The sequence below is a fragment of the Biomphalaria glabrata genome, chromosome 9, assembly GCF_947242115.1.
Source record: "Biomphalaria glabrata chromosome 9, xgBioGlab47.1, whole genome shotgun sequence".
In the NCBI taxonomy this organism is placed as follows: Eukaryota; Metazoa; Mollusca; class Gastropoda; family Planorbidae; genus Biomphalaria; species Biomphalaria glabrata.
Genome location: NC_074719.1, coordinates 4,576,465 through 4,602,345, shown reverse-complemented (window position 1 = coordinate 4,602,345; position 25,881 = coordinate 4,576,465). Strand labels below are relative to the sequence as shown.

Sequence of the window (25,881 nt, the reverse complement as noted above, 5' to 3'; positions counted from 1 at the left end):
AGCCCAGACTCAGCCCTAAGGGCACCTGTTTGGGCCAACGTTCATCCCCCAAATGGGGCCCATGTGTTTAGCCCTTTCTGGCCCCTCAATGTTTACCACATACTGGCCCCATGAGGGTTCCATCAGGGCTTCATCTGGGCCCCCTAACTAAGCCCAGACTCAGCCCTAAGGGCACCCGTTTGGGCCAACGTTCATCCCCCAAATTGGGCCCATGTGGTTAGCCCTTTCTGGCCCCTCAATGTTTGCCCCATACTGGCCCCATGAGGGTTCCATCAAGGGTTCATCTGGGCCCCCTAACTGAGCCCAGACTAAGCCCTAAGGGCACCCGTTTGGGCCAACGTTCATCCCCCAAATGGGGCCCATGTGTTTAGCCCTTTCTGGCCCCTCAATGTTTACCCCATACTGGCCCCATGAGGGTTCCATCAGGGCTTCATCTGGGCCCCCAGACTCAGCCCTAAGGGCACCCGTTTGGGCCAACGTTCATCCCCCAAATGGGGCCTATGTTTTTAGCCCTTTCTGGCCCCTCAATGTTTGCCCCATACTGGCCCCATGAGGGTTCTGTCAGGGTTTCATCTGGGCCCCCTAACTGAGCCCAGACTTGACCCTTAAGGGCCCTAATTGGGCTTTCATTAATTGTCCCCAAAGGGCCAAGTATCTCTTACCCTGTTGGGGCCCACAAGTCCTTCCCCTTACTGGCCCCACAAGGGTTTAACACTGGGATTTTCTGGGCCCCCTGACTGAGCCCAGACTCAGCCCTAAGGGCACCCGTTTGGGCCAACGTTCATCCCCCACTTGGGGCCCATATGGTTAGCATGGGCTTGCCCAGTTGGGGCCCTTACTGGGCCCAAAATCTTTGCTATCAGGGAAGTTCTAACAATCTTGATTATTATACCAGGCGATGACGCGTTTATAAATGTCACTATTTCTTTATTCTTGAAACTCTTAAGGATACTATAAATCGGAAATACCCGAGCCTTACATCCAGGTAATAATAAAACGAGGAAGGCACAACCAAGGCGCCCCCCCCCCCCTCCAACCCACTTAGAGAAGTGGAAGAAGTGGTCCTTATCAGCTGTGATGACTGAACAACCTTGTAGAGAGATATAGAGATATAGAATAGAATAGAATAATAAGAATAATAATATAGATAGATAGATAGATAGATAGATAGATAGATAGATAGATAGATAGATAGATAGATAGATAGATAGATAGATAGATAGATAAATAGACAGATAGATAGATAAATAGATAGATAGATAGATAGATAGACAGATAGATAGATAGATAGATAGATAAATAGATAGATAGATAGACATAGATAGATAAATAGATAGATAGATAGATAAATAGACAGATAGATAGATAGATAGATAGATAGATAAATAGATAGATAGATAGACATAGATAGATAAATAGATAGATAGATAGACATAGATAGATAAATAGATAGATAGATAGACATAGATAGATAGATAGATAGATAGATAGATAGATAGATATCCAGTTAATCGTACCAGGGACAATACACATACCAGTGATATGTTCGAATACTTCTTGACTACTAATGAAAGAGAACCCAATGCAAGTATATTGTTTCCTTTATTTCCCATGTACATATTACAAAGTCAAGCTCCAAAAAGCTACATGTACAATGTGAATAATAAAACTAATGGTATTAGTACATTTACATTAAATACATAAAAGTGACTAATTAAAACATGTATTCTATGGATAGAGCAAGAAAGGTAAACATTTTATCATTTTCATGGTATACTAATTACCTGTACTAAAAACTCATAATGCCTAGGTGTAATAAGTTATCATAGAATCCCCATTTCGGTGAAAGGATTACAAGATTATACAAAACATGTTGGTTTATTGAAAGAAATTGCTACAATCAAACAATAATAAAAATAAAACATAATATTATTGAACCTTGTTTAATAAAAAGGCCTGTCTTCGAGTCCGAAGATTAATGAGGGATGCAGTATTTCCCGTGGCTGCGCAGCCCCAGCTGTGACCTTGTCTAAATCGATACCGGTATTGGAAAAAGCGTCTTTTGGCGGTGCCTACTCGGTATATTTGCACAGCAATTCCTTTAAGTGCACAATCTGAGATCGCACCCTAGCTCTAGTAACCATATTGCAATTTCTTGTTTTATTCCGTTATGCTGGATGCTTGTTTTACTTCTGTTTGGCAACTTCCGGTAGAACAATTTGTTGATCCTGCTTGATAGATTTCAACTTTTTGCTTCCACTACGCAGTCATTTTGAGGGTGGGTGCGACGGCTGAACAGTAAAGCGCATTGCTTGGCTTCCCGAGTTCGAATCCTGATGAAGACTGAGATTTTGAATTTCGGGATCTTTGGGTGCCTCTGAGTTCACCCAGCTCTAAAAGGTACCTGACATTAGTTGGGGAAAAGTAAAGACGGTTGGTCGTTGACACCCTCGTTTACCGTAGACCACAGAAACAGATGACCTTTACATCATCTGCTCCATAAATCGCAAGGTCTGAAAGGGGTACTCTACTTTTTTTTTTTTACGCAGCCATTTCGTCGCCATAGTTTTGTAGGGTAGTGTTGCAAGGACTTGTGTCTATACAGGAAGCAAGTGTTAGAGCTGAAGTTTGGGTTTGAGCTGGAGCTAAATGTGACATAGTGTTTCTTACCCGGCAATTTCAAGGCTTGATGAGGGAATCTGGGCCCGTATTGGCCGTACAAGCCCGTGAACGATGTTTTGATAAGGTCTGCCAATTGTTTTGAGAATATTCCGATATAAATTGCCAGTCAATCATTACTTAATTTTTCCCCCAATGTTTAATGCATTTTATTAGTTATTCTTGATTACCAATCATCAAGCATTATTAAATAGCTCATCACATTAAATGGTATATTCATTGTTAGGTTTGAATGCTAGAATGCTAGGGAATCAGGAAGACGAGTCCATGGCTTATAATCAACACTGTACACGGGACCATTTGGACATACCAACACAAGAAAACACGAAGAAATTATAATAGACGTAAAATAAGTTTATAAAAAATGAATATTGATATTTAATAATTAGAGTACAACCATGAATAAAAACATTAAACCTAGACACACTTTAAGACAAAAGAATAAAACATAAAGTAGCAATAACACATACAATTCTGAACCATAATTTTTGAACAAATAAATGAAGTCATAAAATACTTAGTGGCAAAGATGAAGACAGATTTCTTATTGCGTTTGCATACGCTAGGTTAAATTCGTACAATTGCTCCTTCTTCCTTAGTGCCATTAGAGCATTGAGCTGGTTGCCTGAATTAGCAGCGAAAACCAAAGACTTAGCGTTAGGGTTAGAATTTTAGTTTCTGATTAGCATGCACGTCTAGATTAACACAAGGAAGATCACAATGATTTTCCTTTTTCAAGGAACGTATGTAATTTATAAGATAATTTTTTTTAAAAAAAAAAGGAGAGTACTTAGATAAAATATATAAATAAAAATCAACTTTGTTATTACTCCAAGACGAAAAACTTTATACAAACTATTTACTCCATAATAAAAATTAATTAATGCTTACAGGAATTGATTTTCCGTACTAGATATATCGTCTGTGTTGAGATTTCGTCTTGTAAGTATATAAGACACAGCTGTAATTTATGTTTGGCTCTAAAGCTCCTCCGTGAAGATGGCCCCCTCTAAATCCTAGACAATACACGTGAGCTCCGCTACTGCCTGGACATGTACCAGCAGTGTATGTTAGCTTGGTCAGAACAAAGTTTTTGTCCAGTTTCTTTACCTTTTCATTCTCTCTCCATTCACCCAGACTCAGCTGTTTAATGCCCCCGTGGGGGTGTGACACGAGAAACATAAACTTGGATTGACTTCTGCAGTGTTTAGGTCTGACTTCTTCCCAGAGGTCACAGCAGCGCCTCGACATTTTGTACAGTTTGTCCCCTAGTGAGACGTCGCACGTGACGTGCTTCAATTCACATTTGTCGTACTCGACACTGACGTAACTGACGCTGAATTTATTAAGAGCTTTCGTCTCTGGGCGACCTTTATTATCATAGAGCAATGTACATGTCGTGTTGATGGCCTCTATCTCATCAAAAACAACATGCGCGGCAGTGTAAACAAATATTTCCCACCAGACTTCCTTGGGTTTGTCAGACTGGCCACATTTCTCACATGGGCAAGCTTTGTATGTCGCCTCAATTGCTTTATCTTTATCGAAAAAATTAGAACTTCTTCCTTGACTGTTATATCCCCAGCCTTTGATGAATTTATACACGTCTATTTCCCCACTCCCTAGTCGCATTTTCACGTTTGTTCCACTAAAGGGATAAGGGTCTTCTGTATTTGGGAAAAACTGAGGTCTCCCAGGACTGACTTTCGTGACTCTGATTCTGACTGTGATGTCAGATATAGCTTTGATGAGCTCATAAAGAGTATCGTCCCGTAAGTCTTCGGGTAGATCTGTTTGAGTAAATCTTGTAATGGGAATAAAATTGGCATGGCCTGGGTTTTTTCTACAACTTTCAACATGATTTTGTATATCAGTATCATCTCCGTTATATCCTTCCACTTCATGGTGGCCTGCAGAAGATAGTCGTTGTTAGCAGTCAAAACATACACGTAGTCATAGAGTCAGGGCCGGATTTAAATTAGTAGAGGCCCTGAGCAGAATTTTCGCTTAGCCCCTACCTTATTGAATAATTTAACAAAAAATCTACAGAACAGTTCAATAAATTTAAAATTATGTCATAATTGTAACGAAAGAAATAAATACTTTTATTAAATCTCATTAACTTATTTTGCATATTTCATTTAGGCCTACTACTTTATAAGCGTGTTATTTTAGTTTATGCCCCCTCTTTTAAGGGTTAGGCGGCTTTAACCACTGGGTGGCCCATCAGTCTGCACTGTCGTGAATCCGGCCCTGAATAGAGTAATAGTTAGTCACGTTGGTAACTATGTTATAAATATAATACAAATAATAAATCCCTAGTTATAAATACTAAATTTAGATTTACAAAGACCTACCAAAGGTTTTCTTGGATAGTAATTTCTGTTTTTTCATTCTCCTCTCATTATTCTGTTGATTATATTTAAATATCTGTCCTTATTTCATTTTAAAATTGTCTCTTATTACAGGTATGTCTCTTGTTACAGGTATGTCTCTTGTTACAGGTATGTCTCTTGTTACAGGTATGTCTCTTGTTAGAGGTATGTCTCTTGTTACAGGTATGCCTCTTGTTACACTTATGTCTCTTGTTACACTTATGTCTCTTGTTACACTTATGTCTCTTGTTACAAGTATGTCTCTTATAACACTTATGTCTCTTGTTACACTTATGTCTCTTGTTACAATTATGTCTCTTGTTACACTTATGTCTCTTGTTACAATTATGTCTCTTGTTACAGGTATGTCTCTTGTTACACTTATGTCTCTTGTTACAGGTATGTCTCTTGTTACACTTATGTCTCTTGTTACACTTATGTCTCTTATTACAGGTATGTCTCTTGTTACACTTATGTCTCTTATTACACTTATGTCTCTTGTTACACTTATGTCTCTTGTTACACTTATGTCTCTTGTTACAGGTATGTATCTTGTTACACTTATGTCTCTTGTTACACTAATGTCTCTTGTTACACTTATGTCTCTTATTACAGGTATGTCTCTTGTTACACTTATGTCTCTTGTTACACTTATGTCTCTTGTTACACTTATGTCTCTTGTTACACTTATGCCTCTTGTTACAGATATGTCTCTTGTTACAGGTATGTCTCTTGTTACACTTATGTCTCTTGTTACACTTATGTCTCTTGTTACACTTATGTCTCTTGTTCAGGTATGTCTCTTGTTACACTTATGTCTCTTTTTACAAGGTATGTCTCTTGTTACACTTATGTCTCTTGTTACACTTATGTCTCTTGTAAACTCATGTTACACTTATGTCTCTTGTTACACTTATGTCTCTTGTTCAGGTATGTCTCTTGTTACACTTATGTCTCTTTTTACAAGGTATGTCTCTTGTTACAGGTATGTCTCTTGTTACAAGTATGTCTCTTGTTACACTTATGTCTCTTGTTACACTTATGCCTCTCTTGTTACAGGTATGTCTCTTGTTACACGTATGTCTCTTGTTACACTTATGTCTCTTGTTACAGGTATGTCTCTTGTTACAAGTATGTCTCTTGTTACACTTATGTCTCTTGTTACACTTATGCCTCTTGTTACACTTATGTCTCTTGTTACAGGTATGTCTCTTCTTACACTTATGTCTCTTGTTACAGGTATGTCTCTTGTTACACTTATGTCTCTTGTTACAGGTATGTCTCTTGTTACACTTATGTCTCTTGTTACAGGTATGCCTCTTGTTACACTTATGTCTCTTGTTACAGGTATGTCTCTTGTTACAGGTATGTCTCTTGTTACACTTATGTCTCTTGTTACAGGTATGCCTCTTGTTACACTTATGTCTCTTGTTACAGGTATGTCTCTTATAACACTTATGTCTCTTGTTACAGGTATGTCTCTTGTTACACTTATGTCTCTTGTTACACTTATGTCTCTTGTTACACTTATGTCTCTTGTTACACTTATGTCTCTTGTTACACTTATGTCTCTTGTTACAGGTATGTCTCTTGTTACACTTATGTCTCTTGTTACACTTATGTCTCTTGTTACACTTATGTCTCTTGTTACACTTATGTCTCTTGTTACAGGTATGTCTCTTGTTACACTTATGCCTCTTGTTACACTTATGTCTCTTGCTACACTTATGTCTCTTGTTACAGGTATGTCTCTTGTTACACTTATGTCTTTTGTTACACTTATGTCTCTTGTTACAGGTATGTCTCTTGTTACACTTATGTCTCTTGTTACACTTATGTCTCTTGTTACACTTATGTCTCTTGTTACACTTATGTCTCTTGTTACTGGTATGTCTCTTGTTACACTTATGTCTCTTGTTACAGGTATGTCTCTTGTTACACTTATGTCTCTTGTTACAGGTATGTCTCTTGTTACACTTATGTCTCTTGTTACACTTATGTCTCTTGTTACAGGTATGTCTCTTGTTACACTTATGCCTCTTGTTTTAGGTATGTCTCTTGTTACACTTATGTCTCTTGTTACACTTATGTCTCTTGTTACACTTATGTCTCTTGTTACAGGTATGTCTCTTGTTACACTTATGCCTCTTATTACACTTATGTCTCTTGTTACACTTATGTCTCTTGTTACAGGTATGTCTCTTGTTACACTTATGTCTCTTGTTACAGGTATGTCTCTTGTTACACTTATGTCTTTTGTTACACTTATGTCTCTTGTTACAGGTATGTCTCTTGTTACACTTATGTCTCTTGTTACACTTATGTCTCTTGTTACACTTATGTCTCTTGTTACACTTATGTCTCTTGTTACAGGTATGCCTCTTGTTACACTTATGCCTCTTGTTACACTTATGTCTCTTGTTACAGGTATGTCTCTTGTTACACTTATGTCTCTTGTTACAGGTATGTCTCTTGTTACACTTATGTCTCTTGTTACACTTATGTCTCTTGTTACAGGTATGTCTCTTGTTACACTTATGTCTCTTGTTACAGGTATGTCTCTTGTTACACTTATGTCTCTTGTTACACTTATGTCTTTTGTTACACTTATGTCTCTTGTTACAGGTATGTCTCTTGTTACACTTATGTCTCTTGTTACAGGTATGTCTCTTGTTACACTTATGTCTCTTGTTACAGGTATGTCTCTTGTTACACTTATGTCTCTTGTTACAGGTATGTCTCTTGTTACACTTATGTCTCTTGTTACACTTATGTCTCTTGTTACACTTATGTCTCTTGTTACAGGTATGTCTCTTGTTACACTTATGTCTCTTGTTACACTTTTATCTCTTGTTACACGTATGTCTCCTTTTAAACAGACTCTTGTTACAGTTATGTAGATGGCTTGCAAAGCAACAGAAGACAACAGATGTCGTCAAAGTGTCTCAATAAGACTTCCCCATTACGATTAAATATGTTATTGCTAACTAGTCTTCATTAAATTTTTAACATACTTGGGCTATAAACTAACAACTTCATAATAATTTTTTTAATTTAAAAAGGTGGAATATTTACCTGTTCACTTTCAGCACTCGAAGACCAACTTGTTCCCATGGCAACATACAAAACTTTCTATGGATAATTACATAGAATAATATATAATTACGTAGCATGGAAAACTGTGAAAATAAAATACACAAATAAGGAAGAAGTAGACCAACCTAAACACAAGCTTAATGTGTCGTAGAGACAGTACTATAACCACTGTCAAAGAAACACAAAATATACATTTATGGCTTTATCGCAAATATACATGTATCGCGAACTCCTCAGGGCTCGTAGTGACCTTCTTTCACGGAACAGTACCAACAGCAAGAAGAAGAGGCAGACAGAATAAAAGCGATGGGAAGACAACGGAAAAGAATGAGCGGGCCTGTTAGTGAAAGAGATTCTATTCAAGGCAAAAGACAGAAAGGGATGGAGAGTGGCGGTAGACAAATCATTAGTGGTGCCCCAACAGAGTAAGGATAGTTGAAGATGAAAGGTGAAGAGACATTACGACACATTAATATGTAGTGATAAAGAGTTTATGTACAATACATGCAATAATAAATCCCTAAATGGTTAATATTAGTCCTAGAACAGTCGTTTTCTTTGTTGAGCTGTTACCTGGGGAACCATCAAAAAGCTAGCTAGAGACCGTGGAGAGTGGCGTGTTTTTGTCGAGGCCCTATGTTCCATAAGGAACTCAAAGGAGTGATGATGATGATGATGATACCTGGCCATGTTTTGCCAAGATTCAATAAAAGGCTTAACTCGATCAATAACTAATTCATTGTTCCACTTTGCTCAACGAATATTTATTTAAACTTTTTTTTTCTCCTTTTAGCCTTGGTAAGTTTGTTTTATAAGTTTCGGATGTTCCTTCAGAAATGAAGATGAATATGTCCTCCCAAGGAGGGGGCTCGAACTCTGTCGAGACGACAGTGTTCAAAGCGCATACCACACGACCAGGCAGCCTCCCTGCTATCTAATTATGTTTGTTTTTTTGTTTTATCTGTTTCGGATATTTCTTCCAGAGTTGAAGATAATTACTTCCTAGACCATTGAGACAACCCAATGACAGCCCAGAGCGCATACCACACGACCAGGCAGCCTCCCTGCTATCTAATTATGTTTGTTTTTTTTGTTTTATCTGTTTCTGATATTTCTTCCAGAGTTGAAGATAATTACTTCCTAGACCATTGAGACAACCCAATGACAGCCCAGAGCGCATACCACACGACCAGGCAGCCTCCCTGCTATCTAATTATGTTTGTTTTTTGTTTTATCTGTTTCGAATATTTCTTCCAGAGTTGAAGATAATTACTTCCTACCCAATGCCTTCACAAGACGACCGGGGGGAGGGGGTAGCAGCGTGTGAGGTTTGAACCCTAGACCATTAAGACAACTAAATGACAATCCAGAGCGCATACGACACGACCAGGGAGCCATCATGCTTCAAACAAATACATGCACAGGGCTTGATATTACCTTGTACTATACATTCATTAAAATGACATTAGTCTTAAGTAAAAGATGTGAATAAACCATACAAAACTACACAAACTTGTATAAGATATTTCTGTTGGCTCAAACAAATGGAAGTGTGTCTACCTCAGCTGTACTACTATTACAATTAAGATGCAAACAACATTCACACACACTCATACACAACCAGCCCTTGATGAAATAATCTTCTATGTACTTATCGACGAAGACAAATGACCTTGAAACACCCTGACCTAAGGGCGATTGATTCACGTGTTGTCATCGACAATGAATAGTTATGGCAAGTGGGAGAAAAAACGAACACAACATTTGTACCAGTAGACAGACAGAGTTGATATAAGCTTTGTAAAAATACATAAGGCAAGCAGAAGTTCTAAATGGGGATAGAGCAGTTCTCACATCTAGATAAAGATCGTCCGTAGTATTTTTTCACAACGCATCCTGATAGAAGCAAAAAAAAAAAAAAAAAAATTATTTGAAAAAAAAAAAAACCCACACAGAAAGGAATATGAAACCGCATTGAAGTAAAAAGCAAACGACTTAAGAAAAACTAAGTGACATGATATTCTAATGAGATGGTCCGCTGATCCGGATGAATGCGCTTCAAACGCTTGTCACACTGGTCTTAAGTTTTGAGCCCATTTCCGTTCCTTTCATATAGTTAGGACAAAGAAGAAGAATGCAAAAAAAAAAAAAATGAATATTCCTCTCTATCCAGAAGAACTAAAGCAAATGATATGGAATAGAATACATGAGAATTGGACCACCTCACATCCCAATTAAACGAAAAACGCTGACTATTATTATAAGTTATCCCGACATGACCAACGCATAGTATTTGACCTTAGAAACGGACACAACAGAATGAGACAACATATGGTGTCCGGCCTAGCGAAAATTGCCGCTGTGGAGCATCACCAGAGAACGCTTTCCATGTGCTTCAAAGCTGCATACTCTATAAAGAGGCCCCAACACAAGTTTGATCACTAAACCCTACTATAGAAGAAAAACTTTATGGAAAATTGCCTCATCTGGAAACCACTGCGCGGTTCATCTCAGATATAGAATCTAGGATTACTGATCTGAACTCTGAACCCTTCGACATAAAAAATTACAACAAAGAAGAAGAAAGACAAAGAAGTCATAAAAATTATTATCTTTATTTTGAAAGGAATGTTTGAAAGTTAGTCGATCTTGAGCTAATTGTGAATGGGAAGGAACCTAAACAATGAAATTGAACAAATAAAGTCAAAAGTGATTTAAATTCATGATAAAATAGCTAGATCTAGTAACTTACCGAAAAAACAAAAGCGTTATGTCTTTTGGATATTTCCGTTTCACTATAACAAAGCCGTGACTGGCCTTGAGGAAATTTCCGGAATTCCCGGAAAAAAGATGCAGGTAAAAGTAGATATGTGGGTCACAGATGGTGACAAGTAGGACAGCAAGTGTGTGTGTGGGGGGGGGGATAAAGAAACAAAGAAAAATAGAACGAATGAGGTAGAGGAAACAAAAGATATATTTACTGTTACCGGCACAGGGATGCTGCACATGTAGATTGTACCTAGTTACATAAGCAGCAAATAGAAATACATCTAGGATTTTAAACTGCGAGTGGATTGTGTGTATTCGCTTCCAACATAGGCCCATTATAAAGTCCATTCAGAAATGTAAGTCTACATCTAATTCATAGGCTTATCATAAAGTATTATTGAATATGCATTGTCGGAGATTTAATCTACTAATTATAATTTAAAGCTTTTCTTTGAGCCCGTAGATTAATGAGAAATACATTATTTGATTACCCATTATTTCTCGTAGATGTACAGTCCCAGCTGCGACCTATATAATATATATATATATATATAATTTGCCAAACCCTGCGCAGACATAACCTTTGTCATGCGGAGGTCGATTTAGGTTCACTACGTCAATGGCAGTAGATTTTCTTTTGTTCTCAAATGTGTATCCCTCGCCCTTTATAAGAAACATCCAGCTGTCTCGTTTGGAATCCCCTGCTGCCAGGTGCTCTCTTCGATGTCAGTTTAAGTTAAGTTGGCGCCTAAAGTGGTCTTTAAAATATTTCCGACCACCTTTCATCTCACCAAAAATGATTGCTCTTAGCATACGGTCGTGCAGATCTTAGAGAGGAAGTGGAGATGGATTGGTCACACCCTTAGAAACGATACCAACAACAGAGCTAGGCAGGCCTTAGAGTGGAACCCCCCAGGGAACAAGACGTAGAGGAAGATAAAAAAGAAAAAGACAACGCAGTATACTAGATGAAGCCGAGAGGACAGGAAAGAGCTGGGAAGTCATAAAAAAAAACTAGCAAGTTACCGTGGAGAGTGGCGTGTTTTTACTGAGACCCTATGTTCCATGAGGAACGCAAAGGAAAGATAGGATGATGATACGGTCGTCCCCTCTCCAGCGTAGTTGTCGGACTGTAAGCGGTCCCTCTATAGTACTCTATACTGTTCATACCGGCATTCGCAAAAGCATCACTATTTGTGGTGCAGTCTTGCCATTGTATGTTTATGATAGAGCGCAGACATCTTTGGTGATAGCGTTCCAGAAATCTTTGTCGCTAAGTTTAATCTACAAGCTGTATTCTTATTTTAAAAGTCCATAAAAGAAAAGGACTTGACCATATATAAATAAAGATTTAGATAAACTAGTCGACATCAGGGGCGGACTGGGTATCAAAATCGGCCAGGGCGTTACCATATAAACCGGCCCACAAATGGCTTGTCATATCAAGGGCGTAGCCAGGATTTTTTCGGTGGAGGGGATTTTTTTTAACCCCCTCCCCCTCTGCAATATATTTATAATTTTTCTTTGGTCGCGACCAGACCGGCCCATTTGGTACCGGCATTTGCCCGTTTGCCCATATAGCCAGTCCGCCCCTGGTCGACATATATTACTAGGCCTATTTAACGATAGGTAGAGTGACAAAAAAATTGTTGCACAATTTTATTTCATGATATAGGCCTAATGAATAATAAAACATTTCCATTGAAAATTTACCGTTTAGCTTGAATGCGAGTAAAATAAACGTATTATTTTTCAGATAACCAGCTGTCAGGTCATGTGGTTTGCGAGCTGGACTGTCGTTCGAACCCTGCCCGCTCCCATCAGGATGTAGATTATCTTCAACTTTAAAGGAATATCCAAAACTAAATGCCAAAAACATTTTACACCCGATGCATTATCCAAGGACCTAGAGTTCGTGAGTCTTTTACTCAACTCTTACCACTATTACAAAGAAGAATACGAATTAGTCCTCAAGTGTGTTAATTAACTTAAGTGGCATTAAAATTGATAAATGCATGAACCTTCCAAATATTAGGACTGTAAATCCCTGTAGCCGTCCGGTCCGTAGACGCTGTGACGGTTAACGCTCTACTTATTTAATTTGAGAGGAAAGCCGAGCATCCTTCTTTCCTAGTGCCATGTTAGAGAATGGAATGGGTTGCCTGAATCAGACAGGAAAACCAACGGCTTAGAAGAGTCTATAAGTCATTGATTAGCATGCATGACGAGATTGACACATGAAATGCGTAGGACGAAAGTATTTTCTTTTTTGAAGTAACGTCAGTAATATATTAGATAAGATATTACGCAATGCGCGTAAGTAGCTATTTAATTCTTCAAATAAGATCTTCGCCTGTCCAGTGTACGATTCAGCGTGCGGAGGTGAACAACAGATCGAGGCATGTGAAATTCGTTTGTAGATATAAAATGGAGGGGGGAGGGAACAGTAAAGAGTTTCCCCTTAACTACTCTCTTAGTGAGTGTCCGTTAGTGTCCAAAGGGAAAATTGATGTTCGATATACTGTAGTTTTAGTTGTAGAAACCACACACAAGCACAAAACTTTTTGCAATACTAGCAAACCGTACCGGTACCATATAAAAGTTTCGAAGTTGCATCACTGACATCAGGGCCGGCCTTAGATACTCTAATTCGAGACCCTAGACGAGATGAATTTGGTGACCCAAATTAAATAGAAAAATATTAAATATACAGCGAAAAAAAAAATAAAGTTATGTAATGTACTAAAAACCTACTAAAAACCTAGTGTACTCCAACAATAACGCTGAGGACAAGTTTCACTATTTCTTCTCTAAAAATCGCATTGAGCAGTAATGTTTCCATTGGATTCAGTTTCTATCGATGTTGACAGTCTCTTCCCAACTGGTGTAAGCTATTTTAATACTATTTAGATCTAGATCTAATACTGCCCAGAAATTGTGGGAGGCATGACTTAGTGGCATATAGATCTAGATCTAATAATATACTGCCCTGAAATTGTGGGTGGTGTGGCTTAGTCGGCTTATTGACATATAGATCTAATACTGCCCTGAAATTGTGGGAGGTGTGGTTTATTAGCGTATAGATCTACCACTTAGCTATCTATCAAGTGAGTTTGAATTCGAATCCCAACTCGACCTGAGTTGTATTTGTTGAGCACTTTAATTACCATGAAAAGCCAAGGATCGGCTAAATTTTATCAACTACTTCGGATAACCTTCGATTTTAGTTGGCAGATTGTTTCAAGATGGCAGCGCCCATCGCTTCCATGTAATAACAATGTCAATGATTAGATGTAAATTTGATTTTGTGATGATGATGTAGATTTTTTATAGATCTACTAATTATTCATTATATTTAATTTCTAAGTCTTCATCTAAGCCATCTCTGGATCTAGTAGACTCTAGAACTAGAAGTCTAGATCTAGAATAGATGAATTGTGAAATTATGATAAATATTAATTATAAAATTATATCTTTAATCTTATTATTTTATATTATTTCGTTGCATTATAGATCTAATTATTATTAGAGTTTAGACTAGAGTATAGACAATAATACTAATAATAGTTTTACTCTGAGTAGACTAGTAAAAAAAAATCATATCTATAAAATGTCTATTAAATAGTAATAGATCTAGTCAATCTAGAATAATCTAGATCTATTCTTATTCTATAAGTTAGTATAAGTATAACGTAACTAGAGTAGGACTATAGACTCTAGTAAGCTATAATAATCTCAGTATCTGGGAATGTAAACTATATGAGTATATTTACCAATACTATGTTGTCTATTAGATATTAGTATATTAAGTCAGTGTGGTCACTAGGTTGGGTGTCACTCGGTGTGGCAAGATCATGGTCATGGTGTCACCCCCCCCCCCCCCCCTGCGTTCCACTTATTCTTCTATTAAAAACTATCGTTGTTTAGTTCTTTTTTTGTGCAAAAATACAACTCGTTGATTGCTGTTACTCAACGTTGAAATGAGTATTGACTGTATCTTTTTTCTCTGAAATATTATCGTTAATTATTACATACTTTAACATCTCTACGATTTTTAAATTAGAAACAAAACATCAACTAAACAGGCTTTTCTTAGTAAACATTAAACAGCTCTTAGTGGAAACTTTTTTACATTATAGTAGTAGTTTCCTGAGGACGAATAATGAAAAAAAAGCCACTTTATGAAAAGTATATTGATCGGTATGTTAGATTTTCTCCGTCACACCTTCAAAAATTGTTCTTTCATGAATCCAACAGCAAAATGATGAGCACACCAGCGAGTCGTTCATATGACACTCTATCATTAATTAAAATATCCCATCGATTGGTAGCAGCGCAAAGAAAGAAAATTAAATTTAAATTTGGTAGTTCTGCTCAAGAAACTGTCACACATGACCTAATAGATGTATATATATATACATTGAAACCTAATAGCTTATAAAGTTTGTTTTTTTTGTTTTAAAAAAAGCTATTTTGTAAGTTATTAAAAAAATTTCAAGTGTAATCAATTTGTTCATAACAGACCTTCAGAATTTTACCTCAATGATTTGGTTGTTTACATTGTGTATGATTTTTTAAATAAATTCTTTATTAAATTGTTGTTGTTGTTTTTACACCAGGAATACTATTTAAAGGAAATAACATTTAAACGTAGTTACTGCCCAAGATGGCTTATACAGAGCATGACTTTAGTCTAGATCGGAACAATGTGGTAAAGTGTGTGACGAAAGTCAAGGAAGAGACAGATTCGCTAACACAACCATGCCAGGAACAAGATTTCAAAATGCCAGAGATAAAAAGTGAAAAGATAGATGAAGATGAATCAGACTTGTATACACAGCAATCAGAAAACTGTGATGAAACTGCTAACATCAAACTTGAGCACCAGGTATTCTTGTTTCACAACATGTTACACATTCAATGGTATTTGTTTAGCATGATGTCAAGTATAGATGCATTGTTAAAGCTTTGAGGACAAAGTGTTGTCCCCTAATATTCAGTTAGTGCCCTCATTGCTCACCAGTGGAGAGTATACTGATGAAGGGTTTCCAAATATTGCTTTGACTTTGACTAGCTGGACAGGAATTTTTTAATTGGATGAAGTGTAGCAATTTTGTTTTCAGACATCTGGATGAAATCCAGTTCATTCTGTGCAGATATATTAACCCCTGCATTGCCCACTTTCATGTGTGTCAATAGACTTAATCTAGTTCATTCTGTGCAGATATATTAACCCCTGCATTGCCCACTTTCATGTGTGTCAATAGACTTAATCTAGTTCATTCTGTGCAGATATATTAACCCCTGCATTGCTGATTTCCATGTGTCAATAGACTTAATCTAGTTCATTCTGTGCAGATATATTAACCCCTGCATTGCTGACTTTCATGTGTGTCAATAGACTTAATCTAGTTCATTCTGTGCAGATATATTAACCCATGCAGTGCTGACTTTCATGTCTGTCAATAGACTTAATCTAGTTCATTCTGTGCAGATATATTAACCCATGCAGTGCTGACTTTCATGTGTGTCAATAGACTTAATCTAGTTCATTCTGTGCAGATATATTAACCCATGCAGTGCTGACTTTCATGTGTGTCAATAGACTTAATCTAGTTCATTCTGTGCAGATATATTAACCCCTGCATTGCTGACTTTCATGTGTGTCAATAGACTTAATCTAGTTCATTCTGTGCAGATATATTAACCCCTGCATTGCTGACTTTCATGTGTGTCAATAGACTTAATCTAGTTCATTCTGTGCAGATATATTAACCCCTGCATTGCTGACTTTCATGTGTGTCAATAGACTTAATCTAGTTCATTCTGTACAGATATATTAACCCCTGCATTGCTGACTTTCATGTGTGTCAATAGACTTAATCTAGTTCATTCTGTGCAGATATATTAACCCATGCAGTGCTGACTTTCATGTGTGTCAATAGACTTAATCTAGTTCATTCTGTGCAGATATATTAACCCCTGCATTGCTGACTTTCATGTGTGTCAATAGACTTAATCTAGTTCATTCTGTGCAGATATATTAACCCCTGCAGTGCTGACTTTCATGTCTGTCAATAGACTTAATCTAGTTCATTCTGTGCAGATATATTAACCCCTGCATTGCTGACTTTCATGTGTGTCAATAGACTTAATCTAGTTCATTCTGTACAGATATATTAACCCCTGCATTGCTGACTTTCATGTGTGTCAATAGACTTAATCTAGTTCATTCTGTGCAGATATATTAACCCATGAAGTGCTGACTTTCATGTGTGTCAATAGACTTTATCTAGTTCATTCTGTGCAGATATATTAACCCATGCAGTGCTGACTTTCATGTGTGTCAATAGACTTAATCTAGTTCATTCTGTGCAGATATATTAACCCCTGCATTGCTGACTTTCATGTCTGTCAATAGACTTAATCTAGTTCATTCTGTGCAGATATATTGAAGAACTGCTGAGGGATGTGATGTCAACTTCACTGTGTTATAAAATGTTAAAAAATATTATAGTAATTAACTTTATACCAGTATAGCAAATAACAAATATAATGTTGTCTATGGAGCTTAGGGAGTGATCAGTTCACTAAGATACAGGGGCATTTCTTGTAGTCATGCACTAATGATAAAGTGTGGCCACCTTCTGATAGATTCTTGTACTCACAGGGAGACAATCACCCATCTAAAACTTTTGGTTTGCTGGCATTTAGTTCCCTTACTTTTTGGCGTACAGGAAAGTAATATTTTGTTGATATTTGGCTCATGCATTTAATTTTTTTTTCACTTGTCATAATCCCATATATTATCTTAGATTTTCTGATCTTTTAACTTCCTGTGGAGCATAGTTAGGCAATTATACTTCACCATCAGATTCGGTTTTGGTCGAAATCTCCTCAGTTGGGTCCATGTCCACTATCATCCCGTCTTTGCTTTCTCTACAGATCCCCTCCATGTTTGCTTTGGTCTCTGCCACCTTTCTCTTCCCACAGATTATAATTTGAGATTTGTTCTTCTAGAGACAATGGGTCTAACAGTCTAAATCAAATAGTCAAACCATGCAGAAGATGTAAAGGTCATCTGATTCTTTGGCTGATGGCTAATGAGGGTGAGGTGTCATGGGGCCAATACAACAACCATCGACTTTTACTTTCCCCAACTGATGTAAGGTACCCATTAAAGTTGGATGGATCCAACCTTCCTGGATGGGAGCAAGACCTCACTAACTCAACACACTCTCTCTCGCACATTCAACGAAGACCAAATCATTCAGTTCACAACACGTGCAACACTATTCGCAATTCACAACAAGAGGATTTAACAATCATACTAAAATATCAAAGTAACATTCATTCTTGCCATACCTCCCCCTGACACATGCCCCATCTTTAGCAAATAGAATACACATGCATGAATTGTGGCAAAGTCTGCCTCTCTAGAATTGCCTTGATTAGCCACACCAGATTCTGCCCCGTCTCAAGACTAAACCAAAACCAGTGACTCATCTGGGCGCATCCATTGCCTTTCGAGACAAAAGGAGCCATATATATTGTATTCAATTAAATTGAGCATATTTTATTATTTATAATATGTGAAGATGAGTATACCAAGTTTAATTTATTTTTAAATTGTTACAGGTCAATGACCACGAAGGAGAAATGACTTCAGAAAATTGTGTAATCTCTAGTAGTATGCAAGATCAAAAAGAACAAAATCTTCACGAGGAAACTGTTTTAGGAAAAGAGATGAACAATTCTTTGACTCATCAAAATAAAAAACACTTCAATTTAAAAATTAGTTTAAAAGAATTTTCACAACCTGCAGCATTAAAAAATCAATTCCAATGTGAAATATGTCTCAAAGTATTTGCTAAAGCTTCCTTATTTAATAGACACCAAATGGCAGTTCATTCAGGGGCGAAACCATTTAAATGTCAGACATGTCAAAAAGGATTTGCTCAATCTTCATATTTAAAAAGACATGAAGTGATTCATACAGAAGAGAAACCATTCAAATGTGAAACATGTTCCAAAGGTTTTCCCTCATCTTCTAGCTTAAAAAAACATCAGGTGACACATACAGATGAAAAGCGATTTAAATGTCAAATATGTCAGCATCTATTCGCTACATATTTTGCCTTGAAAAATCACCTTCTAATTCATTCTCATGAAAAACCATTTAAATGCCAAATATGCCAAAAAGGGTTTGTCAAAAGTTCAGACTTGAAAAGACACCAGATGGTTCACACTGGTGAAAAGCCATTTAAATGCCATGTCTGTTCAAAAGAGTTTTCTCAATCTGGACATTTGAAAAAACACCAGCTAACTCATACTGGTGAGAAACCATTTAAATGCCAAATATGTCCAAAAGGTTTTGCTGAATCTAGGAGCTTGAAAAGTCATCAAGCGATCCATACTGGTGAAAAACATTTTAAATGTAAAGTATGTCTGCTTCTCTTTGCTACATATTCTGCTCTGAAATATCACCAGCTAACTCATACTGGTGGAAAACCATATAAATGTGAAGTATGTCAAAAAGGGTTTGCCAAAACTTCGGTACTGAAAAGACACCAATCGGCTCATATTGATGAAAAGGCAAAGAACATTCATGCGTGCCTGAAAGAGCTTTCTCAATCTGGACATTTGAAAAATTACCAGCTCGCCATTTAAATTTCCAAAATGTCGTAATGTCATTTTTTTTTTCATACTGTTTTATTTTGTGTGTGGCTAAAAGTGTTCTCAAGATGGACATTTGTAAAAAAAAAAAAAAAAAAACAGCACCTAAATCTTTGTGGTGAAGATTCATTGGTCAGATATTAACGAAATTAGGAAAAAATCATTTTTCACATATTCAACAAAGCATGTTAGCTTTTCATACAAATTCCCTAAATGCTGTAATGTTTTGATACCTTTTTGCTTCTATCAAGAGCAGCATGAAACAAAGATGTGTGCCTGTCTATAAAAGGAAGACCCTGCCAGAAAGTTTTGAGACTAGTTAGTAGACTTTCTATGCACTACTGACACAAAGAAAATGGTAGGACATGTCAGACACTTGCGAGATATGAAAAAAGAATTTCACAAGACATTTTCTGATAGGATAAACAAACCATGTTCAACATTTATGCTACTAGATCTGCACCAACAATTATGCACCAACAGAACCTTAGGACTATAAATAGAAATGTGAAGGTCTGTCAAGGAGTAGTGTAATAACTGTATGTGTACATTAGAAGTGAATTGAATAGTTTTAAGAACAAAAACATTTTGGCTCATCGCTATGTGATATGAAGCTTGATACAGGGACCAAGTATTGTTGTTTGTGTATTCTGTTATAAGTAAAATAAGATATGATTTTGATTCTTGATGAATGTCATTTAATAATGTATTAAACTATTATTTCTCTTAAATTTGCAGCTGATTAACCAATCAAAATAAACTATTTTAAATTGTAATAATTTTTTATATAAATTTAATTAAGAAAATCGACTTCATGATAATACGATCCGGCTAACATTTTGTGTGCCTTATAATGGGCATCCATTCCAATATGTCCTCATAATATGTTAAGTTTGATAATGCATCGAAAACTAAATGTGTGCATTCATGGGCTTGTCATTGGTTTCTGAAACTTATTTCTGTAGGCTAGTAAGCAAATCTCTTTGAGTACACACACATTTAATAGTACCAATAAACAAAAGCATAACATTTGAAAAGGGACCTTACTACTACTAATAATAATAATTTTATTTATAAAGCGCTGTAATAACATTACGAACACAGACATGACAGCTAAAATGACAGTTAATCTAAAAAAGTTTTAAACAGATAGGTCTTAATGTTCTTCTTAAAAGTGGTGTAGCATGTTGTCTGTCTGAGATCAATGGGCGAATGGGGAGTGAGTTCCAAACCTTTGGTCCGTGAACTGAAAAAGCCCGCAGAGTAGCTTTTGAGGGAGAAACGAGGCACTACTAAAAGCGTTGAGTCCATTGAGCACAGTGCTCTCTGGGAGACATATGGAGTAATCAGTTCTCTAAGGTACAATGGCATCTCATTGTTATATATACATTGATGACAAAGTGTGGCGACCTTGTAATCGATTCTCGCTTTCACGGGAAGCCAATGGAGCGTGCGCAAGAGCGTAGTAGCAGAATCTTGTCTTGTTTTTCTAAGTACTATTCGTGCGGCGTTGTTCTGTGTACGTTGCAGCTTGGCTATTTTGTCATCAGGTATACCTGCTTGCACGGCGTTGCAGTAGTCAAGGCGGGAGAGTATTGAAAGCCACAGCTAGCGCTTTTGTTGAGTTCGTTGCTAAATATGGTCGGATCTGGCCTAATCTGCGCAGCTGCAGATAAAGACTTATGTGTGGGTCGAAAATTACTCAATTTGAACGGTATTTATAACGTACAAAAGTAATGTTCTCCTTCCAGATGTGAATGTCGTCTGTTTCTGTGGTTAACGAGGGTGTCATGTGGCCAGCACAACAACCAATTATTGATCAAGTACCCATTAGAGCTGGGCGAGCTCAGAAGCGCTCTGAAGGTCCCAAAATGACTCATGAAAAGGAAGTGGTCACTGTTGATGAGGAAGTTGTTGCAGACGTTATTTCTCTCACTCTTGGATCAAGTTGAAACTTAAAACAATTTTTTTTTACCTAACGAATCAATTTTTTAAAAATTAACCAATTAGTCAATAAATTATTGGTAATCAATTATTTTGTCTGATATCGAACAAAGGAAATAACCTATATATTATTGAGAAATATAGCTGTGCGTGCGGAGTTCTTCCCCTTATATAACTTTTTTTTAAAATACCGGTAATGTGCTTGTCTGGTAACTGTGTACATGACATAATTTCTAAGTGAGTTTGTGTGCTTAAGAAGATACGAAGGACGGGTTTTGTTGTTAGGTAATTATGCCATCGTAATAAATTTAAAAAAAAGTAAAAGCTGGAATTTTCAAATTTAGGGTCGGATGACGTGAGACCTCAAATGGAGGACAGGTTTTCCTTTTGCCGGATGTCTGGTAACCGTATTCATAATTCTTCTTAATGTATTCTTTACAAATGTCAACGTATAGAAACGTCTTTCCTAAGCTACTTGCTTACAATACAGCGTAATCAAGCCGATGACAAGATACGCCTCAGTACCTCTAGAACAGTGATGCCCAAAATACGGCCCGCGGTCCAAATCCGGCCCGCGACGAGGTTCCATCCGGCCCGCCGAAATGTCGGCACAAAGTGTAAACCCCTCCTCCATAAAAAAATGTTGACTTTTAACCTACGTAATTTTTCTTTAATTGATTGGTCTCAAGACCCTTAACATTAGTGCGTTTATAAATGGGAATCTACCAGAAAAAAGTGAACGGATCTTAACATTTTTTGTGGAGCATGATAATAAACGAATATATTTAATTTGTAAATAAAGTGTAACTTAAAAAAACAAAACAACTAAAACATGTAAACGTCATTATGAAACAAAAAATGACGGCATTTTTAGTTTGAGCCGCGAATAAAAAGATTGCTAAACTACGCCTAGAGATTGGAGGAAATATTTAGCAAAAAGAAAGAGTCGTTGGTTAAGCCAGTTACAATGTTTCTCATATTGTTTCTCATATTTTAAGTAGAGAAATTAATCATTTTCTGAGGTGTGAAAAAACAAACTTCATTAAACCAATTCCTTAATTTTTTATTTTTTTTTACATTTTCGTTCATGTGGCCCGCAAAACAAGTGTCAGAAATTAAAATGGCCCGCAGGTCGAATTAGGTTGAGCATCACTGCTCTAGAACATTCAGAGATCATGCAACAATGTTAATTAACCTGGGTTAGGCCAATCCAATATTAGATAATGCGTCCTCCGTTTTGGGACACCACAACTCAAGAAAACAAAGTAACTAGAACAGAAACAAAATATTTACATTTGATTACAGTAACACCATTAGTAAGATCGTTAAATTAAAAGACGTTTAATGATAGAAGAATGAAAAGCTAAGTAAAAAATAATACACAAAACACTGAACTATAATTTACAAAAAAAAAAAAAAGCGCAATAAAATACTAAGAAAAACACAAAGATAAAGACTCATGTATAGGCCAACAAGTGCTCTTTCTTCACTAGCGCCATTAGAGAATAGAATGGGTTGCTTGAATCAGCCAGGAAAAAAAACGACTTGGAAAAGTTAAGTCTCTAATTAGCATACATGAATACATTGTCACATAGATTCTCGTAGGAGTAGGCTTCATATAAGACAAACCAAATCAATCGTATAATCTGCACACAATAGGAAACTTTTAAACCATTTCCTAGGCATAGCACAAATGTTCTGGTAAAGTTCGTACGTAGCCTGCATGCCAAATTGTGTATTTCAAGATCTGGTCTCTGCGTGGTCCCGTCTGGGGCGTAGACCACTAAAACCAGCTTTATTGCGGCGTCTCTGTTCCTTAGTCCAACTGTCCTCAAGTCTTGCCCATCCAGGCCGTCCTCTCTTCCTCTTGCCCTGGAGATGAGGGCTCGCAACTTGTGTCCATCTTCAGCATCTCTGAAGGATGCCTTCTACAATAGGCTGCTGTTTAGCCTACTTCTTTACTACAGTTCATCTGTGATGCTGTATAGCCAGAGTTACGGGTGTTAATGAAGACCGTATCGTGGATTTTTTCATTGTGGTGATGATGGTTCTCCAGATCTCTGCTCCATACAGTAGTATTGAACTATAGCTCATGTCTCTGGACTAATGCTATGGTCGAAACGCTGTCGTCAACAAAACATTTCCCCCCCCCCCATCTCTTTCTCTCTATCAGTGGCGTAGCTAGGGCGGGAGGATGGGGGAAAATTTGAACCCCCCTCCCGTGCACCCACTTGAGACAGAGCCCAAAATGAGTGTTCGATTTTTTTATATTTTTTTTTACATTAAATATTACGCCATTATCTCGTGTCAAGATGTCAAAATGCAAGGGTCCCCAAAAGAGATCAAGCCTCCGGCCTTCAAATGATGGCAAATCCTTAGCTACGCTACTACTCTCTAAGCAGCGGATGTGTCTGCAAGCGCCGATACAGTTTGGGTTCAGCGCTTGGCAAGTTCTGTGCGCTGTAAGTTGAGTAGTCGTACAACTGTGAGTGGTGTCAGTCATCGGTAAAGTGGTATGAAATGTCAGTTGAGTAGTCGTACAACTGTGAGTGGTGTCAGTCATCGGTAAAGTGGTATGAAATGTCAGTTGAGTAGTCGTACAACTGTGAGTGGTGTCAGTCATCGGTAAAGTGGTATGAAATGTCAGTTGAGTAGTCGTACAACTGTGAGTGGTGTCAGTCATCGGTAAAGTGGTATGAAATGTCAGTTGAGTAGTCGTACAACTGTGAGTCATCGGTAAAGTGGTATGAAATGTCAGTTGAGTAGTGGTACAACTGTGAGTGGTGTCAGTCATCGGTAAAGTGGTATGAAATGTCAGTTGAGTAGTCGTACAACTGTGAGTGGTGTCAGTCATCGGTAAAGTGGTATAAAATGTCAGTTGAGTAGTCGTACAACTGTGAGTGGTGTCAGTCATCGGTAAAGTGGTATAAGATGTAAGTTGAGTAGTCGTACAACTGTGAGTGGTGTGAGTCATCGGTAAAGTGGTATAAAATGTCAGTTGAGTAGTCGTACAACTGTGAGTGGTGTGAGTCATCGGTAAAGTGGTATAAAATGTCAGTTGAGTAGTCGTACAACTGTCAGTCATCGGTAAAGTGGTATAAAATGTCAGTTGAGTAGTCGTACAACTGTCAGTCATCGGTAAAGTGGTATAAAATGTCAGTTGAGTAGTCGTACAACTGTGAGTGGTGTCAGTCATCGGTAAAGTGGTATGAAATGTCAGTTGAGTAGTCGTACAACTGTGAGTGGTGTGAGTCATCGGTAAAGTGGTATGAAATGTCAGTTGAGTAGTGGTACAACTGTGAGTCATCGGTAAAGTGGTATAAAATGTCAGTTGAGTAGTCGTACAACTGTGAGTCATCGGTAAAGTGGTATAAAATGTCAGTTGAGTAGTCGTACAACTGTGAGTGGTGTCAGTCATCGGTAAAGTGGTATGAAATGTCAGTTGACCGTACGACACCGCTAAGAAGATATACGAACATGGTGAAAAGTAGACTGGATCTATAACCAATCCTTGCGGTGCTCTGTATTTTAAATGCTTGTTGAGACTACCCTGTTTACCACGACACTTAGCTACCTTCAGTCAGGTAGGATCCAAGCCATTTCAGGACTATCCCTGCTAAAACCAATAGTGGCCATTTTTTTTTAACTGTTATGTTCCAGATATTTAATAAATATAATGAACCACAGACTGTGATCTCTAATAATAACAATAATAATGCGGCTTGTCTTCGAGTCCGAAGATCTGCAAGGAGTGCAGTATTTTCCGTGGCTGCGCAGCCCCATCTGTGACATACATATTTTGTCACGTCCAGGGCAAGCATAACCTATCTCTAACAAACCGTGAAATGAGGTGACTTTTCCTACTCAATAGCGGTACCGGTACTTAAAATGTGAATGATTTTAAAAACGTTTTTCTGGAGTTGTTTCCCATGTTCTCTCGACTAATTTTTTTAAAAATAATATAGGTTAGTGATTTGAAATCGCATTGTCTTCTGTAAGACAACAAGGCACATATATATAGAGATCTAGATTCTTTTTGAATCAGTTCATGCCCTTCAATATCAGTTGTTTAGGCTGAGTTTAATACTTGAGCTTAAACATACATTAATATTTATATCAGATTTTACAATTTTAGTTGTTCACTAGATCATAATTATGAGGGGAAATTTTAACGATTAAATGAAACAATTTCCTAACCTTTTCTGCTTAAGAAACAGGCAAAGTCCCTCCCTCCCTAATAAAAAATCAAAATCATGATATGTGGTGCATTTATTCGTTTCAGTCATGCCAAGAGTCTACAGGAAACTGAGCTCACTAAATGAAAAAGATCAATATGCAATCT

At 37.3% G+C, this 25,881-nt stretch overlaps 2 protein-coding genes across 8 annotated transcripts; one reads left to right on the top strand and one right to left on the bottom strand.

Annotated features, from left to right (window-relative positions):
* Positions 1-1,586: 1,586 nt before the first annotated feature.
* On the bottom strand, positions 1,587-11,033 carry LOC106063765 (uncharacterized). Its single transcript, XM_056040431.1, has 4 exons — positions 10,903-11,033; positions 8,130-8,186; positions 5,037-5,088; positions 1,587-4,589 (listed from the first exon to the last, which is right to left on the bottom strand). The coding sequence occupies exons 2-4, from the start codon at positions 8,166-8,168 to the stop codon at positions 3,589-3,591; spliced, it is 1,092 nt and encodes a 363-aa protein (XP_055896406.1). The 5' UTR covers positions 8,169-8,186; positions 10,903-11,033; the 3' UTR covers positions 1,587-3,588.
* Positions 11,034-11,038: 5 nt separating this feature from the next.
* On the top strand, positions 11,039-20,374 carry LOC106059126 (zinc finger protein 235-like). 7 transcript variants are annotated; one of them, XM_013216675.2, is made up of 4 exons: positions 11,039-11,275; positions 12,676-12,830; positions 15,539-15,807; positions 18,558-20,374. In XM_013216675.2, exons 3-4 carry the CDS (start codon positions 15,586-15,588, stop codon positions 19,587-19,589), a joined length of 1,254 nt encoding a protein of 417 aa, XP_013072129.2. In that variant the 5' UTR covers positions 11,039-11,275; positions 12,676-12,830; positions 15,539-15,585; the 3' UTR covers positions 19,590-20,374. The 7 variants fall into 7 exon arrangements, with proteins under 7 accessions (XP_013072129.2, XP_013072128.2, XP_013072130.2 ...); XM_013216674.2 differs by having other exon boundaries at positions 12,676-12,834; XM_013216676.2 differs by lacking the exon at positions 12,676-12,830.
* Positions 20,375-25,881: the final 5,507 nt, after the last annotated feature.